The sequence below is a fragment of the Clavelina lepadiformis genome, chromosome 2, assembly GCF_947623445.1.
Source record: "Clavelina lepadiformis chromosome 2, kaClaLepa1.1, whole genome shotgun sequence".
NCBI classification, from domain to species: Eukaryota; Metazoa; Chordata; class Ascidiacea; order Aplousobranchia; family Clavelinidae; genus Clavelina; species Clavelina lepadiformis.
Window position 1 is genome coordinate 399,180 of NC_135241.1, and position 24,004 is coordinate 423,183.

Below are 24,004 nucleotides of genomic sequence, written 5' to 3' on the forward strand. Positions count from 1 at the left end.
TGATCTTTGAAACTTTAATTTTAATTAGAACTAAGATAATAAGGATGTACAGAGCTAAAACGCTTCTCTACAAAGCAGCAAGGCAATATTAGACAGAAGCGACCGAAAACGCCACCCAGGACTTTTTAGCTTTACAAATTTAAATGAAATTACTTTTTTTCCAAATAATATCTTCATAAAACTTTCTCCTACATCATGGAAACCAGCATTTGGAGAAAAAAATCAAGAAAAATGAACTTCATCTTAAATTATTGCAGCATAATTCTCTGATTATTTAAATAATTTGACTCTATGGAGTGAGATTTCCACGAGTTCATTTTTCGAGAACACTTTTTATGACTCGACATAAACCCTCCACTCCCTTGCGAATATCGTCGACTTCATAATACGCGATGCAGAGACGGATGTGATTGGAGAAGTCGCCACAGATCGATGCCCTGGTGGAAATAATACGCAGATTAAGAAACAATCCATAAGTACAAAGGTCACCCATAAACAGAATTTTAACTGAATCATTTTTTATGACTTGAGTCAAAGTCAAGTCGAATAGATTAAAACTGCAGCTTGAGACAACCGGCCAAGACCACACTGTTCAATTCACAAAGTTACAGCGCTGTGTCAAGTTGGTTGCAATTCACCAAGACAACGCAATTTGCGATGCTGTCATAGCTCAATATTACACTTATTATGTCAAGTAATGTACTCACTTAAAAATACTACTCAAGTCACTACAAGACTGACCAAGTCGGTTGCCCATTTCATTGTACTTTGTAACCTTTGTAACAACATTTACAGGACAATTATCCCGTAAAAGTCAAGCCAGCCAGAGTTTCAAAGGGTTGTCACAATGGTCAATTAATGAGTTAACATTTAACGACAGAAAACTTACAGATTTCCTTTCACGAAGGTGACATTTTCCCTCGCCTTGGAAAGCTCAAGAATCTTTGCAGAGTCCATATTTTCAGGCAGCTTCACCCACAGGAAGTAGCCCCCCTCTGGGTGGGTTATGGTAACACCATATTTGGATAAACTTTCCTCAACTGTGGAAATGGCAACATCCATTCTCTCCTGCTCATAAGAAGAATGAAATTGAGATGAAGCCACCAAAGAATGTTGAGGTTAAATGCAATCAACGTTATGGGGTTTAACTTATACGTCTGCGTTCGGACAACACAAAATAATTTTTTTATCTATGATGGAATTCAACATTAGCAAATCGCAGATATTGCTCATCCAAGGCAAAATCATTTGCTACCAAACCAGGGTTCATTTATAAATTTACCACGTCACTGTCCCCAAAAAATGACCAGTCAAAAAGATAGAGCCAATAGGCATCAGCACAAGCAGTGACAACTTCACAGAAGTTAACAAGTAACAACCAACCAACATCGACCTACTTTGTGTTTTGTCCTCAGCATCTGGACATGATTGTCGATTGACCCACTCTTCAATGCTTCGGCCACCAAGTGTGCGACGTAGTATGTCTGCCCGGACCCACTGTTGGCGAGGTAGCAATCCTGCAGGGACGTTATGACATGGGTCGGGGCCTCGTACCATCCCATCCTCAAGCCGGGAGCAACTATTTTAGCAAAGGATCCGTTTGAGATGATATTACCTGCAACGACAATTCCTTCAATTCACAAGCAAACAGATATGTTGATTACATACTAAACTTAACAATGCCTTGCAATACATCATAGACACTCATTAAGCTGATATCATAAAATTAATTAAAATCTCAACTAACCTTTGTAATCAGGATCAGTCTTCTTGTCATACGCAAACAGTCGTTGCGGGGAACATTCAAACTTTCCCGGCACACTCACATCAGCTTTGTAGCTTAGGACATTGTACACATCATCACATATTATGAGCAGGTCGTATTTCCGAGCAAGCTTCACCAGTTCGTTGCATTTCTCTGTCAACGATATACCAACAGCATTATGACATCTAGTGGTAATCTTATAGAGCACCAGTCTCTAATTATGTGAAACAAAATATCTTGTTGTGAGCAAAGGACTTGCAGCAACAGAAAGTGAGAATTAACCACACATGCATCTTCATTATACATTGCACCGAAGAAAATCTCTTTCATGAAATGTAAAATAGGTTACAGACTAGTTATCAAGCTACCTGGTGAATAACAACACCCGGTCGGGTTATGGTGGGTTGGAATGAGGTAAACAGCGGCTCGAAACGGTCTTCGTGGGGTCAACTTGGTCTCTGGAAGTTCTTTCAATTTTTCTTCCAAAACTTTAAGATTTAAGCCGTCACTTTCTATAGGGACCGGGACACCTTTCATCTATTGCGAAATATGTTGTTAGATTGGAAAATTTTCTATCGACACATTTTGTAATTTAAAGCAAAGGTTTATTTTTTATTAATATTTACCACTTGGTCCCTGTTTATTGACATGGCAAATACAGGATAAGTTGGATTTTCAGCAAAGATATATTGCTCCTGTGTGAAGTAATGTTTCATGAGCACTTCTACGCCGCTAGACGCACCGCTGGTGACGAATAAATCATCCCTAATAGATGAAGCTGGCGTTAAGTTACATGAAACAATCATTGCATCCATGAAAAAAAATTTCACTGCATGATGTCATTCTTTAGTTTCACCTTTCGACAGGTTGGCCGTATTGTCTTGTCAGAAATTGAGCGACGGCTTCACGTACAGAGTAAGTGCCTGGTACCACTCCATACTGAAGCGCTTCTTCAAACCTGTGCTGTTCCCTCAACTTCTTTGACGCATCCTGAACAAAGATATTTTATAAAAATATATAAACCACTGCACAAAACAAACAAAGATATGTACAACAGCAAGATGACTAAATTTAGACATTTACCACACAGTATAAAAGTACAGAGGTAATTTGGTAATTCATACATCTAAGTAATCGGCAATTTTCTTCAGTGACTCAGGACCCGGTGCGCCAACTTGCAAACTGTAATGACCAGGCTTGAGAAGTCCGTTGTCTTCAAAATCATTCAAAGGATGAGCCATGCTGCTATATGCTGATGCACTCTTAGGAAGCACTGAAATAATTAAGGCATCATAATTTAATTGATGTGGCCTTTATATTCATATATATACACAACAAAACAATGGATTAATATAATTTATTACGAAAGTTTTTATGCTGATTGTATTCTTGACCTCTGGCTGTCAGACAAAGCAATTGATTCCCTGTTGCTAATGTTGTAAACTTTATAATAACTGGCACAGCAACTTCAACTGCAGTGCCAGCAAATACTGGTTTGAATGGTTTCAATTTTTCATGTTTAAAGATCAGCTGCAGCCTTGCAACTCATAACTGCACCCGGTCATCAGACATGGTAATTTATAAATGAATCAAATTTCGGATTTATAGCGCTAAAGAAGTACACAAGCAATTGACGTCACAATTTCAGCGGCAGGGACTGGACTATCTTATACAAACGCACTAGTTAGACCTAAACTTTGTTTAATTTACAACGTACAGCATAATGAAATAATTCCGTATAAATATGGCAATAGCTAAACCAACTCGATTATTCCAGACTATCTTCCTTGGTACAGGTCAGAAATAACTTTAAACAGGACTTGCTCGCTGCAAACCTAGTCTTGTACTAATTCGTGTATGCTGCCATATTATGTAGATTTGTCAAACAACATATCCAAGTTTTTAGCACAGCAGGTGGCTAAGTCCACGTGGCCACAACGGACAGAGTCTGCTACTTGGGGGCAATACAGCAACCAGCATGTTAGTTTTAGCCTACATTACACTGACAATACTTATACAAATTCAAGTATATGTAGTAAAGTATGTTAACTGGCAACTGAATAATTCTTACGTTGAAATCTTGTGGCTGATGTCAATCGCAGCAGATGTCTTACCCCACACACAAAATTTGCCATCTCATTCAAAATTCACTGAACCAAAAGACCACAGGACACTGCTTTTTTCTTCTGCAAAACGAACACCATTGATTTTAGCGTCATATTGATAAGTTACGGTAGCCTGGTGCCACAACAATTATAATTTGGGTTCCCAACATTTCTGCACACTCCACTTAAAATATTTCACGTTTGCACAAAATATTTATGATCACCACATCATATATATTTTGTCTCAGAAAAACATTTTTGAAATTCACAATATATTACACTTACAGGCTACGGTAATTAGTGAAATTATTTACGCACAATAACAACACAAGTCTATAATTTAGTCAGGTTGTTGCGAAATTGCAATTACAGTACATGTACAGCAGCTTCTAATATTTCTTCGTTACAGGAAGTTTTTCTGTGAAATAGTAATGTGACGTTTGGCGTTTCTTGTCATGTCGTGCATTTTAGGAGGATGGCGGCTTTTATAACACTACTAGTTTGTGTGTTGACTGGGTCGTGGTGTTTTGCGCTTTGTTTGGTAAAAGTGCTAGCTCAGTTCGAATTCACTTCCTTTGCTTCCAATTTAACAACAGCGCAGTATAAATTCGTTCCAATGTTCCAACGTTTAACTAATCAAGATTATTTGATGTGATATAGAGTTGCAGGGATGTTAGTATGAAAACTGTTATTGAGCTCGTAACTGACAAACTGTTTCAAGAAGTGAAGGAAGAATACGAAAAACATGGCGAATGTAAGTTATTTGGTACAGTTATGTGTCACTTAATAATTAAATACATGTCGTCGTTTTGGCATGAAGTGTTTTGAAATGTCAGCTGTTCATTGCTGTTTACAACTCATGTAGCCCAGATGTACGACTCAACAAGTTTTGTGCATGGTTGTGTGTATGTTAGTTGTCAAAATATTGAACTTCATATTATTTGTAGTGAGCGACAACATCTTGTCTGCGTAAGTATCAAATTTATTTCATTGTTATGTTGAAATGACAGTTTCTTTAATGAGTTTAAACAAATAATAAATGTAGACGTAGATGTAGCACCATATTCTCATATTTTGTGTTTTGAAGCCGTTCAGTTGCTTGCTGTTCTTAGGCTGAATTTTGTATTTGGACAACCACTGCTTTCTGCATTAGACCTAGTGGATCGTGATTGTGTGTCACACGTAACAACTCCGTGTCAAAAAGAAGTTTATCAGGTTAAATCAATTTAGTTGAGCAACTTTGGGATTTTCCACATTTAAATGGTGTCACTTGTGCCTTTACAGCTCCGGGCAGAATGAGACAGCAGTTGTCTTCAGTTACGACTATTTAAAGTTTCATAAAACTCTGGTTCTTTTAGCAGGTTTCGAGTGATTCAGGACGCACTTACACTTGTCCTGCCACTTTGCAATATTGCCCGTGCCTGTCGTACGCTTTTGGTGTTGTTAAAAGGGGGGAGCTACTCGTAGTAAGTTTATATACAAGTGCTGTTGTGCGAAAATAGATGAGTTTCGAAAGCCTCTGTGCTGATTGTGTTTCAAGTGCAAACATATTCTGGCCATCCAGCTGAGTAGAGCAACCGGCTCCTGCAAGGAAGTGCAAGCAGATGACGAGAAAGTCTCCGTCATCCTCTTCGAGCAAGATTATTAAAAATTATCTTCAGATCAGTGAGTTTAAGTTCAAGTTAATTGAATGTTTATGCTTTCTTCATTTTTAATCTTTGTCGTTCTTTGTTTTAGCTTTCTATGGAGACCTCCACTGCATTTTTCACATCCTTGTTTCTCTTGCTGTTGTGGTACCAGCTCTCTTTTTTGCCGTTTCTCATCAATCTTCTTCTGTCAGTGGTGGTTGTGACGGTGTCGCTGTTCATCATAATAGCAAATAAATACTTTCTCCCGATCGAACAAATTCTCTTCAATTTCTTTTATGCTGGTAAGTTGCCACAAATGATTATCATCGTGTGTGATGACATTCTAGGTCATACAAGTGTTGCCTTCATCAGCATGATATGGTTGTCGTTGTTTGCAGGACCAGGGCCGGGCTCCCTTGATGCAGGTTGCAGTGCTGAGAAGCCAACCACGTACGATGATGAAATAACCAGGAAATTAAGAGAATTGACCGGGCATATTGTTCGAGATTTCATCCTGGACTGGTGAGTATATATACATCGGCCGTGTGCTTAAAGTAATTCGTCGATTGGAGTGAAAGGAAGTGACTCATGAAAATGATCAACGTCTACCACTGCAGGTATAACGCTGTGAGTGGTGATGTCCACTTTGTTCAAGAGAGCTTCGAGTTGTTCGAGCACGTCTTTGCTGGTGTGCGAGCTCGTGTGGCCAATATTGACACTGAGGAGTTTGTGAAAGTGATTCTGAATCGACTGACGAGGCATCTCACTTGCTATAAAGAAGCTCAGAGATTGGCTGGAGTTCACTGCAATGCAGATGATGACAGGTAATGCAGGAATTTAAAACGTGCTGTGGGAGAACAAAATATTAAATTGCTTTTCATTGGTTCAATAGAAAGTTGCAAAACGTGATTGTGACGTATGAAACGCTCCATGGACATCTTGCAATGTCTAATTTACCGGATAGTGAAACTGATCATCTGCGCTCTCTAGTGGTGGTGGTATTGAAAGGTCTGCTGCCATCCGATTATCGACTTACCGGCTCCGCACTCTACCTGGTGAGGGAGCTGATCTCAAGGAATGTTCTTCTCTCCCTCGTCGAGATGCTCGCCGACCCGACGTGGATCAATGGGATGGTGATCCACATTCTGAAGGAGGAAGAAGAAAGTGCACCACCTAGTGAGGAACCAGAAGATGAGATCACAGACATGCTGGAGGATGATGTCATCGAAAGCAAGGTGGAAGATGCCACCCCCCATCCACCAGCCATCTCGTTGCCGGTGGTGGAAATTCCCCATAAAAATGAGGTCGACCCCCACAACATTAAAATAAGTTTTTCGGCAGCTTTCGACTCGGACAATTTAAAACTGGACATTCCGTTCCATCGACCAGATCCAAACTTCTTCTCTCAGGATATTTCTGGTGAGGAGAATATGGTCACTGACCTCAGCATAACGCCAAAATCTGAGTCATCTCTTGATGAAGTGGCAAGTCTCGCTTCCACATCTGAGCTTTCCGCGAGTGCCGAGAGATTGAAAGATGAAAACATGAACACGAACAGCAGCGTAAAAGACAACAATGCCACCAGTATGAGGCTGTTTTCGGCCGGGCCGCTACCATTGTCATCATCAGCAAATCTTACTCACTTTAACGAACCACCAGAGGCAGGCCAGACTATCCCATTGCCACAAAACAAGAAGACGACTCATCAAGACGAGGCAAAACCAAGCAGGTGATTTGTACATGTGTCAAAGCTCTACTTTCATTTGCCAGTTTACAGCAAAGTAATTTTCAATGCTAGATCACTCAATACAGGTTTAAGCAAACCCACAGCCAGTTTTCTTAAGGTTTGCAACCTCTAAGAAAATCACAAAGATCGCAATAATATCATCTATGTATGTGGAAACTTGCAGAAATATGAACTTTGATAGAACGTTGGAAAATTTAAGGGCACTGTTTCAGCCCCTCAAAGCACAATCCACAACCCCACATGCGTGACAAATATTCTTGTGCATTCCAGGTCAGGTCTTGGTGGATGGAGATTCTTCCAACATGTCCGAATTCCGGAAGCAACAAATGTCCAGGAATCTTATGAAGGTGGCGGCAAGTACACGCTGTACATCGTGGATTATTGTGCCCCCCCTCGTCCAGTGAAGAAGAAATTTGTTTCTACGTTCACATTTAAGGGAAATGACAGAGCAATAGAACCGACCAATGAAAACCAGAACAGTCAATTATTTCATTTTCAGGTCAGAAAGTATAAATTTCAGATTAACTCTGAAACTTGCACTAACACCGATCCAACAAACAGGTGAGACGGCGGTTTCGTGAGTTCCTCACTTTGCAAGATCGTCTCAACGACAAGGCGGTGATTCGGAAAGTGATTCGAAATGTCCGTGGACCTTCAAGAATGTTCCCCATGCCCATCGGAAACATGGACAAGGATTACATTGAAAAGAGAAGAAAGTTCCTGCAGGCCTACCTCAGAGAGGTGATTGCGTGTGAATGAGTTTCCAGGCTGTAAAAGCTCCACCATGTTGGAACATGTCATTTGTTTGTTTTCTAGTTGTGCACTTTCCCAACCGTCTGTCAATCAAATGAATTGAGGGAATTTCTTGCCTATAGCAGTGACCCGAGAATTGCTTATGTTCGACGTCCCTCTGACTACATTCCAAGGTAGGCCACGCATGGTGTTTGAGGGCTCCGCATGGTGCAACAATGTGTGTGCTTGGTTCCAGGGTCGACAAACTTCTGAAGAACGCGGTGCAGGAGCTGCTAGGAACAGCAACAAGCAAGATAACGAGCACGTTTAGTGGCGAGGGAACTGGCGACCACTTCCATGACTTTGAACAACCTCCACCACCCGCCATGCTCAGCTCAAAGTCGATGCCGACATTGAACGTCCCACCACTAGAGGGCGATGGTAGTAGCAAGAGCATTCCGGTACCAATTCAGGGTCCAGCGTTCTCGAATTTGAAAAATCCCGTCAAAAGATTTAAAAACATGATGCTTGGAAGACCAACAGATGTCACTGCGTTTGAGGAATGTTCGAGGGAGTTCGGCCCATTCAGTGGGCCACGGAACGCGAACGACGTCAAATTCCGTAGAAACTGGAGGAGCGCAGATCACCTGATCAACAATCGGACGTCGTACCACTTGATGCAGAGGAGGGGTGATGGTGATGGATGCGACACAATCAGTTTAAATGAGGACAACATCCAGGAAGGTCATTTTATAGCAAGTGAGTACAGGATGCTTATCATGTGGGATGATGCTGCAGCGATAAAAGCAACATCTACACACAGGTCAGATCTTCCACCTAGTTCGACAAATCTGGGATCTCCAGTTGGGATCAAACACACTCCTTTTTGTGTCTCTGGCTCGATATTTAAAAGAGTATGTCAACACAAAAGTCAAGTTTCTCACACAAAAGGACAAATGGCTTCATTACGTGAAGGTGAGTGAGCACAGATTCATGATAATCTCAAGTTCAACAGCAACTATTTTGTCACAGTCTCTGCAAGATGCTTTATGGCCGAACGGAGATTGGGGAAAAGGGAAATCCCCCGCCGTTCACCCATCCGAGGAGGAAGTTTTGAAAGAAGCGCAATCTGTTTTGGAAGAAACGTTTCCAGATGCTCTACGGGTTGTCGTGGGCAACCAAAGATATAAGTCTGGTGTTTCCGACCTTCTCGAAACTTTCCAGAATCCGGTGATAAACCGCCATCTCTCGTATCATCTTCTTGACATTCTGGTTCAGTTCATCTTCCCAGACCTCCACACAGTCGTCACCAGGAAGAATATTTCCTTATAACTGAAGACTATTTTTCTGAAAGTAGCAACGAGTTTCATGGTCGTCCAATCCTTATCTTTTTATAAAACTGTGCATAACTTTATACTGTGACCATCTATTTATTGCAGCGATGTGTGCTATGTGGTTGTGTGCTCTTTTTTCGTTTTGCTGATGTTGACACAAATAAAAACTTATGATATTTAATAGAACTTTTCTCAAAAAACATTTCAGTCAAAGTTATCAAGCAAGTATAAATGGAAGCGAGAAAAGTTTAAAAAGCAGCTAAATAACATTAATGAAAAGCATCCTTGAATGGTTCCTCCTCTCCCGATCGAAGTAAAACTCTTCAGTTGTGGAGGATCGATTTCCTTAGCTCTCCACTTTGCTCTCCTCCAATTTCTTGCTCGAAGGATAATAAACTTTGAAGTTGAAGTCTCCGGCTCCGAATGAACCCTTGTGGTAAAAATATCCTCAGTTAACTCCACGTCCGTGGCAAGGGAAATGCCTTCAGTCACATACAAATGCTAAGCATGTGGTTTAAATCCCCAATTTTACGGAAAATGGTTTCGCTTCATGATAATTAATTTTTACCGGGTTGGCGCAGATGCACTCGATCTGAGTGACATCAAATGGATCCGACAATCCATCGCAGATGCAGACAAGGTCCGGCAGAGGATAAAGGGACAAGGCGTGATCAAAAGTCCAATAAACCGGGCTCACGTGAAGTGGGAGCGGGGAGAGGTGGCCTTGTGCGATTATGCTCTTCACAAACTAATGAAATAATTAGCATTTTACATCACATTCATAAATATTAAAACATCTTATTTAAGAGGTAGCTGGATCTCTCTTTACTGGTGGGTAACCTGCTTCAAACACGTCTTCTCAACTTTATGAGAACAGTGTGTATATAATAGATAGTAGGGGACAGCACCACAAAAATATAGCACTGAATTCCTATACAGTGGTACTTTTAATACCGGTGCCGCTGGTACTTTTGGAAAAAATACTTTTTTTTCTGAAATATTAGTGGGCCCCAGTACTTTTAAAGTGATTATTTTAAAGCTATGAAAAGCACATTTATCTTAAAAAAATTTTTCTTAATTAAAACTTGATGCAAATTTGAACGTTTGTTGATCTATTCAATCTACAAATGTCTGATACAGCCGCAAGGAATGAGTCCACATGTTTTGACCTGGAGTAACCTTAAGCGGGCCATAAAAGCAGTAAAAATTGCACTTGCACCAAGAATCGTCAAAAAAAAGTTTCGACAAAGTTCCTGACTCAGCTTTTCTCCAAACAGTACTGAAACCATCGGAACCGGTATTGTTACAAAGGGTACTTTCAAAGTAACGTCTGTCTACCTGTGATAAAAGATACTTGCCTGGTTTGAGATGTCTGTGGTTGGGCAACGGATTGAATTTCGACACATTTTCTTGACAATGTCCTCGCGATAAACCACGATCTCTTGCGTGCAATACTGGATCCTGTCACAACGAAATACTTCAAGTTGCGCCTTTGCCTGAGTTTAAATTTGGTTTTCAACGAACCTGCAAGGATTTGAAGTGAAGATCGCATTCGGGATCTTTCTTTGAAAATCTTCTGTGATGAGATTTGGAAGCGGCGGTCGAGGGAGGATCCGACCCAAGCCGAGGTCGTCGGATGACGGAACAAAAACTAATCGAGTCCTGACAAGAAATAATCGTCGTTGTTCAACTTGTTTTACCGGATCAGTAGAGCTAAGCAATTTGATGCATCCAAGAATCATAAAGCATCATCAGAAGCAGATAAGATACATCGAGATACAAGACTTGTACGAATGATAACAGCAGACATTTTATGTCTTTGACTAAATCTTCAACACACACATCAAGCAGCCATAGCCAAGAGTGTGGTCATAAACAAGATTATGACATAGCAAACAACTCACTGCTGATGGATTTGTGGGAACCTGCAGATCATGCGGGCCAGGTTGCTGAGACCCTCCTTCAATAGAGAGGGGTGATTGGGGCCATATGGGGCTGAACAGAATGACCCACATAGAACCATGCACACTGGAGGGCACTCCGAGAAACCGATGAATAACGTTTCAAGTTTTTTAAGAACAGATTCCTGAAAAAAACTTCAAAGTTACAAAACTCAAGGCAGCCATAGACTTGACAAACATAAAAGTGCGATGAGGGTAAACACAGACAATAGCATCTCAATGCATGAGAAGGTGAACATTGGTTCGAACCAGACCTGATCCAACCAGACATCGGAGAGAAACAAGATCATCGCATCTTCATTTTCTTGTTCGATTTGGAGTAATTTGCTCGAAGCTTTCCCACAGTGGGGGGAGGGCCCGCCAAAGAAGTTGATGTTTCCATAATATGCACTGAACGAATAAAACAATGACTTGTGATATCGCTACTTGAATCAAACTTGCCGCATGTTGCAACATACCGAGTAGTTTTGGCAGGTTCAGGAGGAGGAAAGCCGAACGCAGTGACGTGGAAAACTTCATCTTCGTACCAACCCTCCGCCAGGACGAAGCTGTTCTCTGTGAAGAGGCCGGCGTGAAATTTCTGCCGTCGAGTTTGACCAGTCAAGGAACAGCCGAAACTCAATTCATAGCATTTAATACACTGACAATATTTCCATGGAACTAAATTTAACAAAACTTTTATCATAATGACTACAATGAAAAGATACAGCTTCAGATAAATCCATTTCCACAGCTCCAGTCAAATCCTCCAAGTAATATTTTGCCTGGAAGCAAGAAAATTATAACAATTTTAAAGTAAAATTTCCAAAAATATCAATTACTAGAAGTTTAACTGCTTCCAGCAGTCATTTAACCTCTTTTAACTGGGTGATCATTCCGAGAACAATAATTTCTCTCAACTTTGCCGTGCAACCGAGCAGGTATTCGATGTTTCGAAGCTGAAATTTTCTTGCATTTGCTTCGTCAAAACCTTTGGTGGGAATACCATAAACAACGAACATGGTTGTAAGCAGTGTCATGTCATAATGTGCTAATCAGTCAGCATCACATTTAGTATCGACATTCATCGACAACAAAAATCTGAAACAAAAGACTTGTTGCCACGACGATAGTAAGTCAGGAAATTCCCCCTCACCTGGTATGGGAGGTGTGAAGAGTTTGTGTCGGGAAGTTCTCTGGTACAACATCTTATAACGATCTTGAAACAGTTCGGCCTTATTGGCAGCCACGGCCAGTAAGGAGGGTGGGGAATACCCGAGTTCATCGGATCTGTTTGAAGAAGAAGTCAAACAACTTTTTGCAATTTAAAAAAAGAGAAACAACAAATAACTTTTGTCAAAAAAACTTCAACAACCTGATGAACTTTTTTCTTTCCGAGTTGTAGAAAAACTTTGGAACATCGAAGGCACTGATCACTGTGAGAGTCTGGTCACTGTAATGGGATTGAAAACAACATTTTTTTAAATTGGAATTAACTTATTTAAATATAGCTTTATATGTTCAACACAGCCCACCTTTCTTCATCAACGTTGTCGCAATCCTTCACGGCAAGATCAAGGATATCAACGTCGATAATGTTACTTGTCACTGAAAAAAGACATCGTATAAATTAGAAAGTTTTAAACAAATTATTGATACTTGGAGATTGCTTATATTTCTAAAATTTTCTGGATAAAGTAAAACTTGTTCAAGTTAAAAGTTAAAAAAGTTTAGAATATTCAAGTGATCATAGCAAATGGCAAGTAGACTTATTATATATATATGAAATATTTTGCCAAAATTTAATTTTCAAGTATTTTAGACTATATCATAGACTATACGTTAGACATTTCAGTGCAGTCTGACGTAAATCGTCCCTTCAGTTAAGTCAAGTTTTTTGAGTGAGTTTTGAAACTTAAATGAAGCATCTTGAGTGATTTGAAAAAAGTCTATTCAAGTCAAGAAAGTGTCGCTCGAGTAATTATGACTCGAATTCTGACTCGTGGATTTATGTTTAAAAGCAGATGAAATCCAACTCACAGTTTTGTTTTTGCAGAGATTCCAACACTCTGTCGATCCAATCTTCCTGCTCCACTTCATTGATTGGAGAGAGGACTTCGAGCAAGTAGTTGATCGCGTCACTGCATAAAAATAAATGCGAAAAATATCAGTGCACAGCGAGTGGACCGTACTATGAACACATTTGTTACAATGTAAAGCAGCAAAAGACACAAACCGCAACACTACTTCAAATAGATCAGACTGTGGGTGCTAATGTCAAACTCGGAAGTTTCCAGAAATATCTTTTGCATACGGCATTACAGACTAAATTAGACAAAAAGCGAACTGGATGTATAGAAGGCAATGTTAGAAGCATAAAGATCAAAGACCGACCCCGAAAAGTCCGGAATTTAAAGCCGCAAATGTCTACACTAAAGTGTATACTTGTACAAGGTAGCTTAAGATATATTTAAGTTAACAATTTAAATACAAACATGCACTAACATTAGCGTGGCTCGGATGAAACTTTTAGTTTGAAATTTGAATGGTATAAATGATGACGTAGTTGATTTACCAGCCTACAACGAAGTTAGCACGTAGGCTAGGATTACTTTTCGCTTCCCAAAGTCAATTGCAAAAAATAAAAAACACAGTAAAAACCTGGAGTGTGTAATTGCCACACTTTCTTACAACACTCACCTTCGCACACTGTATCCGTGCATTTTAAACGCAGAGAGAACGTGACTGCGCATTTTGGACGTCATTCTGGTCAATGAAGTTACACTAAATCTGGGATAACGCGTGCACTGAAGGCTATGGATTTTGAAAACAATGAAAGAATCTCGTCTCTTCAATAGTTCTCTAACTTGGGACTTTCCCGATTTCCCGCCATTCGATCACGCTTCGCTGATTACGTTGATCAGTGAGAATCGCCAGAAGAATAAATATGAGCCGCCATTTTATTTATTTCTTTGCTCTACAGTCTACATTGACGCGACATTCAGATTCATGTCATAAAAAAAACACTGGACTAACTGCAACCAATGTTCCCTCTAATTTTTCACGAGTCTGAGCAAACACACTAACTCCCTGATGGTCCCTTGGACCACTGTGAGCAACATCAGACGTGCCACGTGCGCACTGTGGCCATTATTATGCGTTTATTTTATTTTCAATTCAGGTTGGAATTTTTTCTTGTGCGCAGCACAGATTTTCTGTGCGCAGAGACTGTGTCAGCAGTGCGCATTTGCGCACGCGCGCAGCTTAGAGGGAACATTGACTGCAACCATCATTACCTGCTTTGAATCTCCGTGGTTTGTCAATCCTGAACTCCAATGACAGCAAATATTGCGGCCATTTTCTTTTCTTGTCCAATGAGCTGGACTGCTTTCTCACATTCTCTTCTTATCGCTAAATAAAAAACACAAGTTGAATGAGGCAGCCTTTAAAATCAATTGCAACTTCTGCACAGAACAAGTGCAAGTGTTCCACGGCCTTGTAGCCCTAGACACACAACCCTGTTGTAATAATACACTTGAGCAAGGGGAAGCCATCTTAATTGCTGCTGTTTAGTGTTTCTGACGAATATTTCCAAACTCGGGAAAACAATCAATCTGAAAACTCACTGAAATGAATCGGGTTGTAGCGTTTTCTACCCTGTCCGCTAGGTGGCGGCAGTGCACAGCGTTATTTTCCGAAAAAGCTATTGTGTTTTTTCTCTACTTAATTGACATTTTGTATTTCGACTTTAAGACAAGCAGGCACACATAAGATGTTTTGACCGCGTATTGTTTGCCAATAAAATAATACCAAGTGAGACGCAGTCGTGGATCAGGAACGGTTCAACAACATATATACAGCGTCACAATATCTTTTGTTGCGTCATACGGTAACTAAACTTTATCGATAAGAAATCATCGTCGATTTGAACTCAAGCAAAGTTTCACGATAAACATTCTAACACCATATCCTCATTTTCGCCTGATATGGTTGAAATAATTATATCAGGGAATTAAAATATTATGTGTTGTGAGGATATAATTAAAATTATATCAGAAATATAATTAAAATTACTGAAAATAGCGAGCAGCAAGTACAAGGAAAATAGTAAGTTTTTTCTAAAAGAAGCTTTGTGTCACCTGCAACATTTTATAAACCATAGACTGTTTAGTCTCAACAGGAAGCTGAGATACGAGATTGTCGACGCCAAATAGCCGCAGCCGCTAACAAGGAAGAAGCCTAATTGCAGGAGAGTGACGTAGACTGAGACAGTATCAAGCACACAGTGGTCATGGTGATGCGCTGAAAGTCGGCTTTCAGACACGTGAGAAGATCTCTGATGTGAGATTTAGAGCTGAATTGAAATTGAAAAGCGAAATCTGATTCCGTAGAAGCCCAGGAAAGAATTCATGAAATTTGGTACAAGACCCATCAAAGGACAGATGGGTGTCCAAGGACTGTCAGATGTTGGAAATGCATTGCGCGTGCGGCCTCGTGTTTCCTGTTATCAATCCCATGCTTAGAGCAGGAATCCTTTCACTTTAATAAAAGACTTATAAAATAGAAGATTGATAATATACTTATTGTCTGGTGCATACAAATCAACGGGGAATGATTCAACTCGTTGAATCAAGTCACCAGCATTATATGTAAACAAGTGTATGTGTCACCAAATTTCACGTTTGGTAATTCTTTGTATATTAACAATACTGACAGGTGTGCTGTTGTAGCACTGCACATTGATATGTATTTAGTTGTATATTTAGATGTATTCCACGATGGGTTTTTTTAATTTATATTAAGATGTATTTCATCCGTATTGTTGTGGCCATAATGTGTAGCTACGTTTTTTTTATAGTTTTAGTCACTATAGTCGATATACTATATAGTTTTAGATACTATAGTCGATATGTCACTTGTGACTCCTTTTTATTGTTGGTAAGTTTTCTACACACATATACTCGGTTTATTCCTTTACCTACAACTCTCCCGGAGGTATATTACGTTGCCCGCAATTTCCAGTCTCACACCCTATTGATGATAATTGATTACGCTGTGGTTTGTTGGAGAAGAGTTGATTCAGTCTACATTTGGTTTTAATACAATTAAGAAAGACGTTTGTTTTTATTAAAGAAATGCTCATAAAAGATAGGAGAGCAGAAACCGGCTAATCGACTAGTGGTAAAAGCGGGAAGTTTCCTGGCCATGGAAAATCTTGGTTACATAAGATTCTTTCTACAAAAGATACGGAGCCACACCTGAGCGATCTCCTCTTTATCTCAGTCTAACGCTTGATAGCTGACCTCTGTAGATTGCGCAGCTGTAGGGGGTTGAAGTAGAGATTGGAAGTTGCCTGCAATAACAGCAAGTTTGTTCGGTTCCGGAGAAAGATCAATAGAATCATCAATTACTGTTTTATAGGATATTGTTTTATAGGAGCGCAAATTTCCTATCATTCACTTTCTGGATGACGATATTTATTGAAACCAGCAGAAGGAATAACAATAAAGTAAATACATAAACTTATTCCGCAACGCAACGAAAATAAAAGCAGCAACGTGCAAAATAAATCACTTACGATCCTGGTTCACAATATGGACATCGAAGCAAAAAATTTCAATGAACCTGTTTCTGTTAGTTGGCAATTTACCATCGTACTTACCAAGGCGTCTTTGTATTTTGTTAAGAAAGTGTCAAACGCTTTGTTGCAAGCTGATTGGAGCAATTCTGATGAAACCTCTATTTCATCATTTCCTGGAAATTTTTCTGAAAGTTCTGCTCGACACTTTTCAATCTCTGTGTTTATCATCGACTGGCGTTTATTAACAACTGAATCTTTCATGAAAACGTCATCTTCAATCTATGAACGCAACAATTTAGTCGTTATCGCAGAAACACGTTGTTTAACTCGAATACAATTTCTAAGAACCTTCCATAAATCCTTCTTGAAGCTGTCCAAGTGTTGAACCGGCAATTTGTTTATTTGCTAAGAAAATGTCATATTCAGTTAACATGCAAGTACATTTACTGTCGATACTGGTGAAATGAAGTTACATGAAACCATTACTTTGAAATTATAAATTGCATTATGAATTATTATATTATTAATTATTATACATTAACAGGTAAAATGCAACAAAACTTGATGTAATGATTACTTTATTATTCTATTTTTGGTACCTGGCTTGTAATTTGTCGCCATTAAAACTGCTTCACTGGCAACGAATACATTTTTCTGAAAATAATGATTTTATAAGTCAAATAATAATGTCGTGAAACAATCGTCGTTTTTCAATATTTCGATAATTGTATACATTTAAATATTTTAATTTGTTTTGTGATTTAAACGAACCGCCTGGGTTGGAGTCGCAAAACCATCGTATAGTAAGATCATCTTCAGCACAGAAAGCATTCAACTTGATATTTGCCCGAAGAAAATCTACGGCTTTTTCAATACATACATTTCTTCAAACCGGAATAAAAGTTCCTTAAATTCGGCATCCAGTTGGTCTTTGAATCTTTCAAATATCTCGTGAAAACTTCTGGACAAGTTTTTCATTTCCGAATCAAATTTATCATTAAGTTTAAGTGTCAGGATTTTGGTTTAAGTTCCAAGTTTGTTGTACATGTATTTCTTGCCACCTTCACATCCGTAAAAATACATTTCCTCATCTGTCCAATCTCGTTGCAAAAAACAAAGTCCCTGAGAACAATAGAATTGAAACAATAGAACACATCGCCCTGTGCTTCTGGAGGTAAATTGCCCTTTCATGAAAAATGGAATTCAAAATTAAAACCTGATGAATAGACATTTGACTTATCGCTGCAAACGTTGAGCATTAGTTGACTTTTCTTGCAAATGGATCATAATATTCATATTTTTACCTGAAATAGATGTTGCTCAAGTTCATGTTGCTCGGTTATATGGTTGTTAAGCTTCGATGAATATTTTGTGAAGGTCCAACAAAAAAAAACAAAATTCATTAAATTTAACGTTAATTAATACAACAACAAAAAGAATCATTTCACAAAGTTGCATAACAGAAACTAAAGTCAATTTTAATTTATTAAGATGAGCATAAATGTTGGAAGTGAAACCAAAAGTTAGAATGGTCTAATTCATAAAGCTTGTTTTTAAAAATCGAAATCTAGAGGATCGGGAGTATAGTATAACGTCATCAATCCCGATGATAACATAATCAACATTTTACAATATTCAAGAAAGATTACTTACGCTTAAAGAATTAAGAAGACGAATAGACAAAAATAGAATAGAAAACACAAGAAGATAAAAATGAAAATCAACGCAACAATTGGCCTCGAAATTGTTCTTAAACGTTTCGGGCAACGCGCAATCACCAAGAATGCGATTGATTGCCAATTAAGCGCGTGTTCTACGTGGACAGCAGGACAAGATTTGAACAACAAACCAATAAAGTTATTTCAGCGAGTTAGGTCGGGGTCAGGTTGTCAGATTGCGACCGTTGTAGATAGTGAGAACGTCGGTGCAAGGTTTGTTTGGTGTCTTCAGTATCATGAGACCAGTCGCTGAAAACTTTACAAATTCAACATTATAAGATACGCTATGGACGATGTAGACGCTGTAGGATGAAGGGAACAAAGTACAAAGAACTATTGCTTCTATCCAATGAGGAGTTGTAAATTTAACGGAATAGGATTCAGAGAGTTTTTTTAAATTGCAACTTGCTGTGAAATGATTAAAAATTTATCATCTCATGTCGCGTAGTTGCATTTCGAGTTTGAAGCTTGTTGTTTATAGTTTTTCGTTTTATAAAATATGGCTGACAGTGACAAGAAAGAAGGATTTGTTAAATCAGAGGAAGCAACGGTAAAGAAAGTGACTTCCCCAAAGTCGTCGAAAACAGAAATAAACCGGCAACCAGGTAAAGACCAATATTGGATGAAAGTTATATTTATTTTTATTTCAATAATATTTTCAGTAATTAAGTTTGTAACTTCCTTAGGATTCTTCGATGATGAGGAAGCTCTCCAAATATTGAAGCCGAAAGAGGAAGGAGGATACGAGTTAAACGAAGAAGCGTTGATTAAAATCTTTCATCATCCGGATGTCAAAGAGAATCCTGTGATGATTGTGTCGGTGACTGGAGCCATGAGAAGTGGAAAATCATTTCTTCTCACTCTTCTGCTTCGTTACTTGAACTCAGAGGTTTTGAAGAGTTGTGTTTAGCGACAGTGTATTATTGGATTGGTTTTTTCGAACATTGGTGTTTGTTATTAGTGTTTTCGAACTTGGGTGGGATTAATAAAAATTGATTTTTTTCTCTTTCAATGGAACAATGTTTAAAATTTAAATTTGTTTGCTTAAACAGTTTTTTATTTTATAACCGACGTGTGTTCGGTTGCTTGTAATGTTTTGGAATTGAAAATGAATGTTTCAGATTGGAACTGCGTTTCGTTCTCCGGCAAGAATTCCTCAACACTTCAAATGGAAACAAGGCTGCATGAGAGAAACTGCCGGCGTATATATGTGGAACCAACCTTACTTCATTTATAAAAACGATGATTCAAAGGTTAGTTGCATGGCTATACGCACTGCTTATAACTCGTAGTCAAGAAGAATATTCTGGAACAGCTTCAATTTCCTTGTAATCGTAAAATATTCTGAAACACTTCATTGAACACGAGGTCTAGTTCGAGCGTCAGAACGAGCAAGTTAAACAAAATTTGCCAGATATCTCACATTTTTCTTAACGTTTCTCTGAAACAAAGTAAGAATTGCAATGCAATTACTCTTAACACTGTAATAATAATAACAAAACATTGAGACATCTGTCACTGTAAAAATACGATTATTCAGACTCGTCTCCTGAACGTCAAATAGTATTTTCATCCATATTAATCCCATTTTTAACCAGCAGCGATGTTGTCTGGGAAGCATCAAAGACCTGATTTATGAAACTCTAAGCTTATACCGACCTGGACAGGGTGAAGCTGAATCTATTTTCATTGCAGGTTGCCACCCTACTCATGGACACGCAGGGAGCCTTCGATGAGAGCGAATATCAAGCTTCCTTGGACATCTTCGCTTTCAGCTCCTGGCTCAGTTCCTTGCAGATTTGCAACGTTCAAGGAGACATCGGTGAAAATTATCTTCGATTTGTAAACGTAAGATTTTTATCGACTCTAATAAATGTTTGCAACGGATTATAATTATGCGATATACTGAAGTTATGAAATTGATCTGTTTGTATTTTTGCATAAAACTAATTTCCTCGCTTTGAAATCGCGCCAATCTATGCAGACTGCGTGACTAAAAATTGGTGTTAAATTAACGTCAAGTGTTTTTGTTTTTAAGAATTTCGTGAAGTATTCATCGGACTTGCGCAGTCTTTTAAAAACTGACGATTTTGATCGTAAACAATCACCGTTGCAGGTAACTTGGAAAATTCGTAACTAATCTATTTTAGCTGAACTGGCCGAGAATTTAAACTGTTTTGAAATAAACAATTTTCAACAAACAAACAAACAAACAAACAAACAAACAAACATACCAACAACCAGTGCATATAGGTGCAGGGAAAATGAAAGCCAATGTTGTATGTTGACCAACTATTCAGTCTTTAATTGTCTTCAGGGATTCTGTTTCTTGCGACGAGACTGGGCAGATGAAGAAATTTATTCTTATGGATTTCAAGGCGGACATAAATATCTAGCTGCCCAGCAGGCGAAACTCATCTCCAACAGAAGTAACAATATCAATGATAGATCTGAAATCGAAAGTGCATTTGAAGAAGTGCAATGTTATCTTCTGCCAAGTCCCGGAGACATAGTGATTGGAGGATTTTATCCTAATGTAGAAAATAAGCTTCATTATTCAAGTATGCGCCAATAATGCCAGTTAAATTTTCAACTAACCTAAGCATTCAATTCATAAAATATTTTCAAAGAAAATTTATTGTCACAGGTTTAAAAGAGGATTTCAGATTTCATCTGGATGAGTTTTGCTTTCAAATATTTCAACCTGACTTTCTTACAACGAAAAAAGTGGGAGGCGTAGAGTTGAAAGGCGAAGATGTCTTGAAATATTTGCACCAGTGTCATGAACTTCTTGAAAGTAGAAACATATCCGTTCCATTGACAACGATAGAGGTGAGTTAGAGAGTTTTTTGCTTGCTTAGTAACAATAATCCATGACAACACAATTATTACCGGTTTCAATCTACAAGCATTTGTTCTACAGGCACAAGCACAGACCATAGCCCAGAACACAATAGTTTCGTTGGTGGCAGAATATGAACAACAAATGACCCAGGTGAGCTAATCTCCTTATTGCTTCCGTTATAAATTCAGCTTGCGGTTGATGAAAATGTATGTCGGGTGTTCAGTTAAGCTTAGTAAGTTTTGCAAAAGTGTAAAGACCGGTCCAGTCCAATTTATTTTTTATGTTAAAATACGGTCGTATGTTGTCATGGATGTCAATGTTGCAGGTCGTTGAAAACAACTTACCATCAACTAAGTTGCAGGAAAATCACACAACTCTGAAATCGAAATTAAGCGATCGTTTTGCTTTGAGAATGAAAGACTTATCAAAGAAGCTCGATCACATCTTTGCAAATTGCGAAAGCCAACTGGATTTGGCGATCAAAGAACGTTTCATTCAATATCAAGAAATGCAGTCGCTGGAAGAAGTAAGAAAATTTATCACGAAATAAATTTCTTCATCATTCAAATGAATTTTTTGCAGCTGAAGATTCGCCACGAGTATAAAGGATATTTTTCAAAAGCAGTAGAAATGTGTAGTAAAGATTTACGAGAAGTAAGTATGTCAGAGTCCATGCAAATACAGTTAAAACTTGTTCATGATCATTTGCTACAATATTTCACAACAATTGCTGTGACAATAACCTGATAAATAACATTGCGATTTAGGGCAAGACAAACCCCCGCCGGGAATGGTCTGAGAAGGCAAAGCAGTTTATTCGCGAAAATATCAAAGATGATTCTTTAGATCATTATGAAAAGGATTTGCATAATAAATTAAATCTCTTGAAAGATGAATTTCATAAGGAAACAAAAAGAGTTAGTTGATTTTTTACTCGCCTTATACTTAAATATTATTTAAAATTAATATAATATTGAATAAAAGAAATCGTTTCGTGACGTGACATTGGCGCTTGTATCATCAGAAAGAGAAGTTTCTTGAGATGGAAGAAGATTCAACTTCAGACGACACAAGACAGGTGCCAATATTAAAACGTTTTATGGAACCATTTTCGTATGTCATCTTGTTCAACATTACACGGATAAAACAGTAATACAGTATACGTAATTTTATTTTAAATGTGTTCAGCAATTATGCTGTATCTGAAAGAACTTAATTCTTTGATCACTTTTTTTTTGTCCAGACTTAAGTCAACTCACATTAAACAAAGGTATTCAGTTGTTTAATGTAAACTTTAACTTTTTCCTGACAAAGAAATTTTTTATCAGATATGGAAATTGGCGCTTCAACACTCATTTGAATTCCAGATCAATTTGCGAAAGGTGATTTAGAAATTGTTCATGTTTCTCGTATCTAGTCTGCAGTAACCTTACAAGAAATTACAACAATCATTTAATTTTTGTTAAATAACATTTGTTTGTTTTTGATTTATTTTCTCTCATGAGATTGTCATAAACATTGATTTGTTGCATCCACAGCTTATTGATGAAGGTCTTACCAAAGAATCAATGAAGAATAAGCGCCAACCGATGATATCTGCGCACGTTGAGAACTTTCAATCAACAGTTTCTAAAAAGTTTCCGGGAAATGATAAAATAAAAGATGCAGCAGAAATGCTTCAAACAGAATGCGACGAAGACTTTACCACTTTTTTAGCACAATACGTCGAAACCATGGTTAGTTCATTGCTGTTATATTTTATTTCAGACCCAGACCATTAAAATTAGCTCGGAAACTTTTGATAAATAGATTCATTTATCACAGCCTGCTTCATTTGTACGTGTCACAACAGTTACAAACTGGATACTAAAAATACTCAACTGAATATAATCAAGGATTGTTGAATAACGAACATGGCAACACTAAATTTTCTTGGCTGCAGCTGATTTTGTTTGTTTTTTTTTTGCCAATTTTTGTTTCACTTTGTTAATTTCTTGATAATTTTCAATAACCAGCTAACGTGATACAGGTGGTGCAGGATTTGGGATTTGCAATCCGCCGGAAAGAAACCGTTCTAAAATACTTTAAGTTCATGCATAAGGTATGTTAAGCATTTTTCTTTTGGTATTATGCCTGTAAATATTGCCTATATAATTATAATAATTAGCTTAAATATCAAAAGGTCACAAATTTTTTGTGGTCATTGCAGGTAACTTCAGATATCAATGTCAGCCTGTCAGAGGTAAAATATCTGCATGAGATGTTTCTTGTCGACTTACACGAGCGCTACCGTTCGAAGGAATATAAAAAAACCGAGGTCGACTGCCGCTGTAGGGAGATGGAATCATATTGCATCGAGGAGAGCTTTAACAGGATCGTGCAACTGCTGGAGAAAAGAAAGAAGTTTTCTCGGCAAACACAATCGACACAACCGCCGGTTGCGTAATATTCCTACAAGTGTGATTTAGTGCTTCTGAAACTTGTGAAAAATACGAGAAACATTTCAAACGATTGTTGTAATTATATACAGCACAATAATTTATGGCTAATAAAGAGGTGAAATCATGTTGAAATATTTTTCGAGCATCGCGTGGTTAGAAGCAAAAGAA

The 24,004-nt window shown here is 38.3% G+C and overlaps 4 protein-coding genes across 5 annotated transcripts; 2 read left to right on the forward strand and 2 right to left on the reverse strand.

Annotated features, from left to right (window-relative positions):
* Positions 1-4,153, reverse strand: LOC143447048 (uncharacterized). 2 transcript variants are annotated; one of them, XM_076946969.1, is made up of 9 exons: positions 3,837-4,153; positions 2,890-3,038; positions 2,622-2,755; positions 2,392-2,530; positions 2,134-2,302; positions 1,748-1,918; positions 1,398-1,615; positions 890-1,068; positions 1-437 (listed from the first exon to the last, which is right to left on the reverse strand). In XM_076946969.1, exons 1-9 carry the CDS (start codon positions 3,898-3,900, stop codon positions 314-316), a joined length of 1,347 nt encoding a protein of 448 aa, XP_076803084.1. In that variant the 5' UTR covers positions 3,901-4,153; the 3' UTR covers positions 1-313. The 2 variants fall into 2 exon arrangements, with proteins under 2 accessions (XP_076803084.1, XP_076803085.1); XM_076946970.1 differs by lacking the exon at positions 3,837-4,153 and adding an exon at positions 3,160-3,607.
* Positions 4,154-5,404: 1,251 nt separating this feature from the next.
* Positions 5,405-9,497, forward strand: LOC143446249 (sorting nexin-19-like). Its single transcript, XM_076945804.1, has 11 exons — positions 5,405-5,535; positions 5,608-5,800; positions 5,897-6,020; positions 6,116-6,322; positions 6,391-7,227; positions 7,516-7,744; positions 7,807-7,986; positions 8,062-8,171; positions 8,234-8,736; positions 8,801-8,952; positions 9,010-9,497. Exons 2-11 carry the CDS (start codon positions 5,614-5,616, stop codon positions 9,307-9,309), a joined length of 2,829 nt encoding a protein of 942 aa, XP_076801919.1. The 5' UTR covers positions 5,405-5,535; positions 5,608-5,613; the 3' UTR covers positions 9,310-9,497.
* A 27-nt stretch (positions 9,498-9,524) lies between these two features.
* On the reverse strand, positions 9,525-14,067 carry LOC143446250 (DNA polymerase epsilon subunit 2-like). Its single transcript, XM_076945805.1, has 14 exons — positions 13,952-14,067; positions 13,292-13,392; positions 12,787-12,859; positions 12,627-12,704; positions 12,408-12,541; positions 12,127-12,242; positions 11,980-12,036; positions 11,731-11,852; positions 11,527-11,662; positions 11,216-11,397; positions 10,836-10,973; positions 10,670-10,772; positions 9,880-10,059; positions 9,525-9,741 (listed from the first exon to the last, which is right to left on the reverse strand). The coding sequence occupies exons 1-14, from the start codon at positions 14,014-14,016 to the stop codon at positions 9,658-9,660; spliced, it is 1,569 nt and encodes a 522-aa protein (XP_076801920.1). The 5' UTR covers positions 14,017-14,067; the 3' UTR covers positions 9,525-9,657.
* Positions 14,068-18,766: 4,699 nt separating this feature from the next.
* LOC143446530 (atlastin-1-like) lies at positions 18,767-23,265 on the forward strand. Its single transcript, XM_076946196.1, has 16 exons — positions 18,767-18,873; positions 19,061-19,155; positions 19,237-19,439; positions 19,672-19,803; positions 20,246-20,398; positions 20,589-20,666; positions 20,868-21,111; positions 21,198-21,382; positions 21,474-21,545; positions 21,721-21,921; positions 21,978-22,049; positions 22,163-22,312; positions 22,420-22,473; positions 22,724-22,777; positions 22,934-23,131; positions 23,248-23,265. Exons 1-16 carry the CDS (start codon positions 18,860-18,862, stop codon positions 23,263-23,265), a joined length of 1,923 nt encoding a protein of 640 aa, XP_076802311.1. The 5' UTR covers positions 18,767-18,859.
* The last annotated feature ends 739 nt before the right edge of the window (positions 23,266-24,004 follow it).

Bases quoted from the DNA above. Each gene is read 5' to 3' on its own strand.
- LOC143446249 (XM_076945804.1), top strand. From the start codon at position 5,614: ATGGAGACCTCCACTGCATTTTTCACATCCTTGTTTCTCTTGCTGTTG. The intron at 6,021-6,115 runs GTGAGTATATAT...CTACCACTGCAG, and splicing joins CGAGATTTCATCCTGGACTG to GTATAACGCTGTGAGTGGTG. The intron at 7,987-8,061 runs GTGATTGCGTGT...TTTGTTTTCTAG, and splicing joins TGCAGGCCTACCTCAGAGAG to TTGTGCACTTTCCCAACCGT.
- LOC143446250 (XM_076945805.1), bottom strand. From the start codon at position 14,016: ATGACGTCCAAAATGCGCAGTCACGTTCTCTCTGCGTTTAAAATGCAC. The intron at 12,860-13,291 runs GTGAGTTGGATT...GTCTTTTTTCAG, and splicing joins ATCTCTGCAAAAACAAAACT to TGACAAGTAACATTATCGAC. The intron at 11,663-11,730 runs GTATGTTGCAAC...TTATTCGTTCAG, and splicing joins GAACCTGCCAAAACTACTCG to TGCATATTATGGAAACATCA.
- LOC143447048 (XM_076946969.1), bottom strand. From the start codon at position 3,900: ATGGCAAATTTTGTGTGTGGGGTAAGACATCTGCTGCGATTGACATCA. The intron at 3,039-3,836 runs GTAAGAATTATT...TAATTATTTCAG, and splicing joins ATCAGCCACAAGATTTCAAC to TGCTTCCTAAGAGTGCATCA. The intron at 438-889 runs GTAAGTTTTCTG...TATTTCCACCAG, and splicing joins ACCTTCGTGAAAGGAAATCT to GGCATCGATCTGTGGCGACT.
- LOC143446530 (XM_076946196.1), top strand. The intron at 20,667-20,867 runs GTAACTTGGAAA...AATTGTCTTCAG, and splicing joins GTAAACAATCACCGTTGCAG to GGATTCTGTTTCTTGCGACG. The intron at 22,778-22,933 runs GTGATTTAGAAA...TTGCATCCACAG, and splicing joins TCCAGATCAATTTGCGAAAG to CTTATTGATGAAGGTCTTAC.